At 50.4% G+C, this 10,069-nt stretch overlaps 1 protein-coding gene across 1 annotated transcript; it reads left to right on the top strand.

Moving 5' to 3' along the window:
* The first annotated feature begins 522 nt into the window (after positions 1-522).
* Positions 523-9,808, top strand: M6 (neuronal membrane glycoprotein M6). The gene is made up of 7 exons (XM_037231439.1): positions 523-629; positions 2,266-2,295; positions 2,602-2,761; positions 7,763-7,922; positions 8,446-8,596; positions 9,018-9,166; positions 9,399-9,808. Exons 2-7 carry the CDS (start codon positions 2,292-2,294, stop codon positions 9,525-9,527), a joined length of 753 nt encoding a protein of 250 aa, XP_037087334.1. The 5' UTR covers positions 523-629; positions 2,266-2,291; the 3' UTR covers positions 9,528-9,808.
* The last annotated feature ends 261 nt before the right edge of the window (positions 9,809-10,069 follow it).

Below are 10,069 nucleotides of genomic sequence, written 5' to 3' on the forward strand. Positions count from 1 at the left end.
CTGGTCTTATATCAGCACTGGGCTGCGTCACTTTAAAATTGTGAAGACAAGGGGCACAGCTTCAAATGAGATCTCGCACAGGCTCGACTGCTTTAAATAAAATTCTTAGCTATAAGCATGCAGTTTTCAAGAAAACTGGTAATAGTGATCAAAACATCAGGTACAACAACAGGTGATTAACGTACGCATACGCGTTTAGTATAACTATAGGTGAAAAACACAAAAATGTGATGCTCCCTTAACCTACTTTTTACGTTTACAAAGTCGCTAGCTATTGACTGATGACGCTGCTGCAAAATCTCGTAGGCCATCCACTCGATACAGCCCTTAAATTTGTGTGATAACGCCACCAGAAGGCTTTAAAGGATGCGGGGGAGATACGAGCAAGGCACAAGCTGATACCGTCGCCCATCACCCTGAAGATGATTTTATTGGGTAGACCAAGACGTCATCACCAGCTGACTAGATATTCCTCAATACAGATCTGAATGACACAGCGCGTCACATATGCCGTCACCTTAGGCACCCAAGTAGCATCATCGTTCACGGCATTGTCCACGATTGTTGTTTGTCCACAGCATTGGCCTCGGTCGATGTTTGTCGTGTATTTGTTTTGGAGTTGTCGGCAGGTAAAGATCACAGCCGAATGGCTGCAAGTCACAATCAGATTGTCATGAGCTGCTTAGGCAAGGGATGTAAAACTCCTTTTCCTTTCAAATTTTCAGTTGCCCTTGAGGTCATTGTGAACAGTAGGAAACATGCATTTTCTCACCTAGTGCACTTCGTTATAAAGGCGTTCTTCACCTATGGGCTTATTTCATGCTACCATGCACTAGTGGTGTAAAATAAGGCTGTTATTAGAAATGGCATAACAATTTTATGAGGCACACTTTTGGCTGCTAAGACTGAAAGTATATGCAAATAATGCTACCAAATGCTGCAATTGTAAACTCCGAGTACAAGGTTAATGAAAGCCAAGTGAATGCTTGGGAACACCATATGAAACTATATATGTAACTAAACCTGCATTTACAAACATGAGTAAAACATGTGTAAAGCCTCATTCATCTCCAAAAGTGTAGACCTTATTCCTAACAGCATTGAAATTTGGATATTTCCCTCTCAAGCATGTGTTTCACAAGTGTTTTGCTGCTTAGAAATGGCTTCCCATTTAGAACTGATGTGATAGTGATGATGAAATATGGTGATAATACTGATAGTGATGTGTGTAAATGCCTTGTGTATCAGCACTTTGGATGCTTATTGTTCTTTGTTGGCCCAGTATTCCATTTTTTGCTTACATACATTGGGAGAGGGGGGGTCTCAGAGTAGCATTCAGGGTGCTTAAGTCAGCCTTAGGAGCACAATGGGTAGGAGCATCTTCCTTCAGATTTGCCTGCTCCTGGCAGGGTGGGTTCAAGTTTGAGTTGCTGTGGACACTTGCTGCATTTCTGCTGATCAAAAACTATAAAAAATGTATGGGACCAAGGTAACAATAATAATGCAATGAAAAATGTTTCTTATCACATCTAGGTATGTTTATGAAACAGACAGGCCAGAATAGTCCAGAACATAGCCTAAACTAGCCTAACCTAACCTAACCTAACCTAACCTAACCCCCACCCTATCCCCTTCAACCCAGTGTCCCATTGGCATCCATGTCCCATGCCATATATATGTACCATGTCATGAAGTTTTGTTTGTTTAACCACCATATTCTCATTTTGCTTTCCATTCCCACACAAAAATTTAATATTCCCCACCATGTTGACCGATCTACAAACAATATGGACAACTGCTTGGATATGCAAGACACACATTTTATTGAATTCTTGTTACCTTGGCCTCATACATTTTTATGGTTCTTGATGCACAGTAATGTGATCACGCCAGTAATGTTGAGATCACACCTGGAAATGGCGCCGGGGTTGTGGTTGCTGCGTGTTTGCTCTCAGATGTTCGCTATCGTTATTTAAGTTCCAAGGTAAGAGCTTAGATGACCTGTTCTATGATTAATTATGATATGTTCTGCCTTAAAAATGATGATTGATGTATAATGCTCTTTCTTGACATGAGGTAGCAATGTATACCCTGACCCAAAAATGAAATAAAATAATAATATGTGTACATCTTGGCATCCTCACAAAGTTTGGCATGTGTATGAGTTATGTGGTACACATTAATGTAAACCTGCCATTATGTGTGCTGAGGCTGATTAAGCCTGCTTTAGCTTGTCTGTTAATGCCTCACTTAATTTTTTTCCAGCATTTGTAGACCATAAGCAGACAACCATGGGTGAGTTTGAGTCAGACTGTACTGCATTTACCTACATTTTGGCTGTGATGAAACTGGCATCAACTTTTATTATGCAGCGCTGATTTATATTGATATTAAGTGACTGGTTTTGAGGTGTCCAAGCTTGTAAAATGTGGCACAGCAAGTTTTGTAACTGATTCCCCATAAAATTGAAGTTTACACTATTTACATTGGTGCAAAGTTTATTTGTAACCTTGCATGCTGCATACACCTAATTTTTTGTGCCTTCTTTTTGTTATAAGATACCACTAGAAACAACAAGTGATTGTTTCACATTTGTTCCAGGTAACAGCTGTCGATCATGGATGCTGAGGATGCCCTATGCCACTCTTCTGGCCACCTTGCTCTGCGTCATTGGTGTGGGCATTTTCTGTGGATGCATATATAGGGTGTTCACACTCTGCCTCAGAATGTTTGATGAAGTCTTCCACTTCCATTTGGACTGGTAAGTGATATATATGACTGATGATTCAGTGTTTGCTGTAAGCATGATATGGGGTGGGGGGTCACTTCCCCCCTCCCCCCCCCGAATGTTTTTACAGGCTTACTTCCGAGCGGTGCGGCAAAGCTGAACCAGACTGCATGGCTGTAGACATCGGAGCTTCACATAGCTTCTTTACTGGAGAGCTTTCTGTAGGGGGGGGGGTCATGATGCTTATTTTGAATTTATTAATAACAGGGACCACATCAAACATCTTTCATACACTTCCTGAAGGGCAGTGTAGGTCACTGACCCAAAATGACCCAGATCATCACTGTTTTCAGGAGCATACCACCCAGCGTAATCTTTGATACATATTCAAATGCAAAAATCAAGACAGTCTCGTGGGGTTTTCGTAACCAGAGAATTTAAAGGTCAAAGTCACTGATTTTATATAAATATCAGCGACCTTTTGATTAGAAAAGATATCTAGGTTCAAGGCAACAGCATGAGTAGGTCTCAGAGCACTTTTAAACACCAATGTGGAGTTTGATCTTGTTTGAATTTATTTGTGCTGAAGATCATGACCTAGGAACCTCAAATTTTGACACAAGGGACTTCATATACAGGTCAACATATCTTGTTAATTTGGTATCCTTAGTTCCCCCACTTTTTGAGATCTCAGGAGGGGGCAAATTGATTCCCCACCACCGAACGGAGGATGTTAAACTGGCGACACGGGCGCGTGTTCAAGATATATGCCATAGCCAAATAAAAATCCTTTTATATATATATATATATATATATATATATATATATATATATATATATATATATATATGTATATATCGCTCACTCACTCACGCATTCACCCAGACATTCAGTCACCCGCCCACTCACTCACTCGTAGTGGTTAGCAATTTCAAGTTAGGTGGATAATATGGCCATTATTGACTGCTGGTTAAATTGACAGTGGGCCTACCATTTCAATCCAACGTCGTTTGAGATTTTGGCATGAAACCAAATCCGGCCTACTCTGTTTATCATACGGGCTTTTCCCACGCAGTCGTGCCAGCCTGCCGTTTAGCGGAGGAGGTGTGGCGACCGGAGACTTTCTGGAGAGATTAATGTGGCATGCTTCGATGTAGCTATCAGTCGTTTTCGCCGTCTCCTAAAGTCGCATTCAAAGGTCATGTGGCGTCAGTACCATTTATCTCGACATTTCCATCCGTTCAAAAATCCCGTTTTTAAAGTCATTACCTCAGAAGCGACCGCAACGGAGACACGCACCCCCGGCGGTAGCGTCCGGCATTGGGCGCTGAGACGCACACTCTCGGCGGTAGCGTCCGGCATTGGACGCTGAGACACGCACCCCCGGCGGTAGCGTCCGTCATTGGGCGCTGAGACACGCACCCTCGGCGGTAGCGTCCGGCATTGGGCGCTGAGACACGCACCCCCGGCGGTAGCATCCGGCATTGGACGCTGAGACGCACACCCCCGGCGGTAACGTCCGGCATTGGACGCTGGGCGGAGAACTGGGGGCGGCACAGAGAGCCGGGCTCAAGCCGAGACCAGTGGCGTTGCCGGAGGCCGGACGTCGAGACGGACGAGCGTGGTGGTGACAACGGGGCCATCGGTTCCTCGAGGGGCCAATGGGCAGACGCGCCGCGGGGAGGGCTCGATACCGGGGCGACCAATGCGGGGTCATGTGTCGCCGGGCATTGTCTGGTACGGACAATGCGGGGTCATGTGTCGCCGAGCGGTGTCTGATGCGGACATTTTGCCGCCGGAGATAGGGCCTTGGAATGGCTTCGAGTTTTTGGGTCTTCCGCGGCGAAATGGGGTAATGCGTGCGCGTCCGAGTGTAGAAATGTAGAAATGCCGGGCCCAATTGCCATGGCTGCGAACCTCGTCAGTAGGTCAAAATACAGTCTTCTGCGGTTACTCTATCGACGAGTTGAGCGTTCAATGTCAGCTGAGGAAGAGAATCATCGAGGATAAGCCCCGCCTCCGTCCTCCTTGTTCCGGGCGATGCGAAGCTATCCTTATGCTCGTCAGCATCGTGGCTGTGGTGACCTCAGCGGCTGACAGTGCGGCGCGGTGTGTTGTCGGCGGCGGCGCGTGTCGGGCGCAACCTCCGCCCCGAGCTCTCGACGAATGCCGGACTCGTCGCCGGCCGCGTATTCCGCACGGCTGCTCGTCCGGGACATCACGCGGCCGGTGGAGTGACGTCACCGCGGAACACGCGCGGTCGCTCACCTGTGACGTCACCTGTCCGCTAATGCGCGGTCACAGGAAGCACGCGGCGCCGCCGGAGGACTGATCAGTGCCAGCGGCCGCTGCCGGTGGCCCGTGTAGCGGAAGGAGCACGCGCCGGGGGCGTCGACTCCACGCAGGGTTCGGGTGGTCGGACGGGTCGACTGAACTCGGGGTGTAGGGGGGGGGGGGGGGGGGAGCGGACGGGTCGGCTCCGAGCTACAGAAGTATGCACGTCTGAATAGCCGTTGTTTGCGAGCAAGTGCTCGAGTACGACCGAGCTGGGACTACAATTCAGCCCCACTGTCCATTGAGTGTGATCTCAGCTGGCGGCGCGTCAGCTCAGTGGTGGGAGCAGTCTCAGCTGGCGGCGCGTAAGCTCAGTGGTTGGAGCAGTCTCAGCTAGCGGCGCGTCAGCTCAGTGGTTAGAGCAGTCTCAGCTGGCGACGCGTCAGCTCAGTGGTTAGAGCAGTCTCAGTTAGCGGCGCGTCAGCTCAGTGGTTAGAGCAGTCTCAGCTGGCGGCACGTCAGCTCAGTGATTGAAGCAGTCTCAGCTGGCGGCGCGTCAGCTCAGTGGTTGGAGCAGTCAATTGATCTCATCTGTTTCACGTTCATGAAAGGAAAGCCAGACTCACCAATACAAAGAAGTGTTAGACTCGGACTGGAAATGACGCCTGAAGTAATATGAATCGGATGCGGTCTGCAATGTTCGCAAAATATGGCGCTTAGCGCGAAGTTAGCTTGACGGGTTTGCAGCAATCCTCAGGTATAAGCCCCATTTCCTCACGACACGTGGGGAATGGCGCCACGGGTTATCGGACGTGAAGTCAGTGACCTTTGCCTCTTCTCAAAGAATTTGAGGTAGAAGAACTGCGATGATCATTAAAGTCCGCAGCGATATGACTTTGCTATTGATTAGATATACCTGTAGCGCACGGCAACGCTTCAAGCCGTTAGCAATATACCCATTTTGACGCGCCGCAGGTCAGCAAGGATAGGTAAAATCTTCCGATGACGACAATCCAATCGTCAGTCCTTGTAAGCAACGTTTCGATCTGATCTGATCTCATCCCCAATGATTGTAGCGGAGCTGACTGAACCCCATCCGCACATGTTTTACTGTCGTAAGCATTCCTAAGCCGAAGGGCTCTCCGCCGCAAAGCATGATGATACGATATTTAAAAGCTCGAATGGAATTTTCCACTTCTTAAGATATTGATACAAGCAAACTCTCAAACTTATTGGCTAGCTGAAGCTTATAAGCCCTCTTATAACTATTGACATACTTTAAGTTGGAAAGACTGCTCCAGACAGCGCGATTCCCCTGTTTAGTAAATATTCACCTCAATTAGTCATTGTCCGATTGCGTCATCGCATCTTGAGCAACGTCCAATTCCAGAGATCCAGTTCGCGGTCGCTTTATCTTGAAGTCGTGCGCATGAACGCCAGATATGAAGGACCCGACAATTATATTTGTATTTGCCTTGATCGCCGCATGGACAATGAAATGACAAGATTTGAATGACGTTATTATGGCGGCACAGATACCTGAGTGACCTTGAAGCAGCCTGCACGAAATAATCCACATCTTCGCGGCTATTTGGCACAGAAACAAGAGGGGTTTAGGGTCGTAAGAAGGGCAGGGCTGTGAACTGAACCAAATGATCTTTAAGATGACTATTTTGTCCGAAAATCCCATACAAATGTGGAACACTCGCTTTAAAGGAAATGTCCCCACATTTGGGGCATGTACCAAAAGCATGCTCTTGTGAAACCCCGGGACTAGTCACGTCTAGTAAGAGCGCTAGGTCGTGCCACTGCAACGTCAACTTTCATTATTTTTTAGTCTGAATTACGCTGTCGACGTCTTGCACCAGCACTATGCTTCTTCCCTGCGGTCGCGACAACCTTCGTCATAACAAAACACTACGCGCACCTCTACCGGTGCTCCCGTTCCCATTCCCACTCACAAGGCCAAAGCGCGCCTCGGAAAGAGCCACCGTGGTAAACGCCACAGCGGAGAAATCAAAACCATCGTATAGCGTCTCGCTGAATTCGCGCGATAAGAGCTTAATCTGCGGATTTTTTTTTTGCCTGAGTACAGTGTTTCAATCTGTCCCAGCATTTATTCCACAAACAGTTTGACATGAGGCTGTTGCAAACGTTGCAGAACACACGTTGGAAAACAGTGCAAATATATGTTACTTTCGTAGTGGTGAGCCAGGGTGTCAAATGAGATTTCTCCCGCGGGGTCGGCTACTTCAAATCGAAATTCTGAGCTAAGACCATAGTAATGGCCTTATTCCTCGGAGAAAAACAAGGAGAATGGAAATATAGTTGGGTTGGGTTTAACCCAACTATATCTCCATTCTCCTGGTTTTTCTTCGAGGAATAAAACTACTACTACCGTCTTATCTATGTGAATAATGCTCCCCGCTATTGCACTGAACAACTTACAAGATTCTCAGCTGTTGAGAAGGATTTTGGGAACAGTGGTATTACAGATCAAATCGTACGCGTCTGATGTAACAATAAGTGATAAGTACAAAACAGATGGGATGCTGCCTTTAAGCAGCCAACAATTGAGATGACATTTGTCACGAGAAGTTCAACATCTCCAACCGGTTGGGGCGAGGCTGGCTGGAGCCGGTGCAGTCTGACCTGCCGCCGTCTGCGCTGCAGGCTGGAGCCGGTGCAGTCTGACCTGCCGCCGCCTCCGCTGCAGGCTGGAGCCGGTGATGTCTGACCTGCCGCCGCCTCCGCTTGCAGGCTGGAGCCGGTGCAACTGGTGTGCATGATCATCGGCGTGGCGATGGCGGCGCTCGGCATCATGATGCTGCTGGTCGGCTGCCTCACCACCGGCTCCACGCGCACACGCGTGTTCCGCTCCCGGCCGGGCCGCGCGCGTGGCCGCACCTCCGTGGCCGTGGTCAGTGCCGGCGGCGGCCGAGCAGGGCGCCGCTGCCCATCTCGGGCTGAAGCAGGACTAGCTGGCGCATGCGAGTGGTCGGCGCGATGATCGATTTTTAGAGCGTCCTTGAAATCTGCCTGGTGTGGTTTTGGGTGAAGTTAAGTTGGGTGTCGTTTTAACCCGTAGACAGGGACACATTTTTGTTTTCACGGCAAACGAAATTCCTTGATTGCTGACGACCACGCAGATGTCGTGCACGGGTTGCGGTACATTGGTCAGGGAGCAGCGTCTCGTTATTGTGGTAGTTGGGCTATTAGATTGTGGGTAGCACTGTTGTGTCCCAAAACGGAAACGGCCGTTCGAGCATAATGCAGTGCTACGTTTCGTGACTGGCGTGTTTTTGTCTTATTTTATGCGTTGTATCTTGCCACGTTATCGCGGCATAACCAAGCCGCCTCTGTTTCTGAGTGGTCACGTTCGGCGTATCCGAGGCAACGTCGTAGCCGTGCACCAGCTGACCGACGGGCGTCATGTGTTTCAGTTTATGGCCATCGCCTACATCCTGCAGATGGCCTGGGTCTGCATGTTCGCCGTGCTGGTGGTTGGCTGTGTGCTGTTCGCCACGTTCTGGAACATGTGCCTCTCCGACCGGGTCCGCGTGCTGCAGGAGTGCATTGACTTCAGACAATTCGGTAATCGGGGGTCTGAACAAAACCCCTCCCCACTCCGATGACCCGGGAGGGGGGGGGGGGGGGGCAGAGATATCGGACAGGGGTGAATTTGGAGTGTAGGGAAAGGCGTGCTCATCGTCAAAACATGGATCTGGACGTTCGGGCTCTTGGAAAGGCACGGCATTTGTGATTGCTGCGGTAAGTTTGTGCATGGGCGCGCTTAATCGTATTGTGCGGGACGTGCTTCGCTTATGCTAAGGTGACCCGCGTGACGTCGCAGGCTGCTCATGATTGGCATGAGCATCATGAAAGTTTCCCCTCTGTGACTTCATGCCTTGGATCGACACCATTCCCGGTCAGTTGTCGCCTGACACCGAGGCACGGCCGCCGTCGTGACGCCGTTGCCTCCGTGGAAGATTGTGACGGGCGTGGCGCGTTGCAGCGTTCGTGTTCCCAAACAACACGCGCGAGGAGGACATGCAGGTGTGCGGCACTGGCGAGCAGAAGCTCTTCTGCAAGGACTACGTCGAGAACGTCCAGATCAACCTGCTGCTGTCGGCGGTCGGCTGCTTCCTCGTGCTACTCAGCCTGGTGAGCGCGGCCGGCGTGCGCTGGCGGGTCGCCGCTCGTCCCCACGCCGCCGAGTCAGGGCGGCGCCATCAACCGAACGCACTGCGTATGTCGCCATTGCCGCTAAACCAGTCGGCATCCGTCCTGCCGCATTTGTCAGACCTCCTCTGTCGCCAGGGGCTGTGAATAGTTGGAATGGTCGCTGGGGTGTTCAGGGCGCGCCTTCGTGACCGGCGATGTGCGCTCGTTCCAGATCAATTACCTGATGTGCCTGGCGGCGAATTACGCGCACATCAAGGACCAGGAGAAGTTCGTGGACCTGAGCGAGATGCAGTACCTGCAGGTGTCCGAGTCGGGCACGCTGGCCAAGGACCGCTTCTGAACGGTGTCCGGTGACCCGGGGTCAGGCGCGGGCAGAGGTCACCTATGACTTCACACCACTCCCGGAGCAGCTACTTACCGCAGGGCCATCGTGCTCGCGGCTGTTTGTACTGATTGTGAGACTCGCTTTTGCGTGTCGGCCGGTTCCTGTCGTCGATACATTCCGTCTGTTGTGACCTATCCCGTCCAGTGTTGGTGGCTTTCACGCGCGTCCGCGCGGTAGACAACACACGCTGCCGCGTTAGTCGTGTGTCCTGTAAACCGAGCTCAGGAGAGCCAGGAGGGAGGGGGGGGGGGGGGGGGGGGGAGGCCGTCGCCGGGCCGAGTGCCTCCCGCGGGACCTGGCCCTGTGCATTTTCTGTGGTGGTTGCCCGCCGTTGGGGCGATGTCTGCCAGGGAAGATGTCTGAATCAAACATCGAGACACGCGCACAGTTGAGTGGCCTTTGAGTGGCAGATGTTGCACCCATTCGCACGTCAGCTGGGGCGAGATTTTGTAGTCGATCAGCACGAATCGCATCGTTTTAGAATCCAATGTTTTGTT

Source organism: Pollicipes pollicipes, unplaced genomic scaffold (genome assembly GCF_011947565.3).
Source record: "Pollicipes pollicipes isolate AB1234 unplaced genomic scaffold, Ppol_2.1 Scaffold_6686;HRSCAF=7923_pilon_pilon_pilon, whole genome shotgun sequence".
In the NCBI taxonomy this organism is placed as follows: domain Eukaryota; kingdom Metazoa; phylum Arthropoda; class Thecostraca; order Pollicipedomorpha; family Pollicipedidae; genus Pollicipes; species Pollicipes pollicipes.

Coding starts and splice junctions, on each gene's coding strand:
- M6 (XM_037231439.1), top strand. Junction 2,762..7,762: donor TTCCACTTCCATTTGGACTG/GTAAGTGATATA, acceptor CTCCGCTTGCAG/GCTGGAGCCGGTGCAACTGG. Junction 7,923..8,445: donor GCCGCACCTCCGTGGCCGTG/GTCAGTGCCGGC, acceptor CATGTGTTTCAG/TTTATGGCCATCGCCTACAT.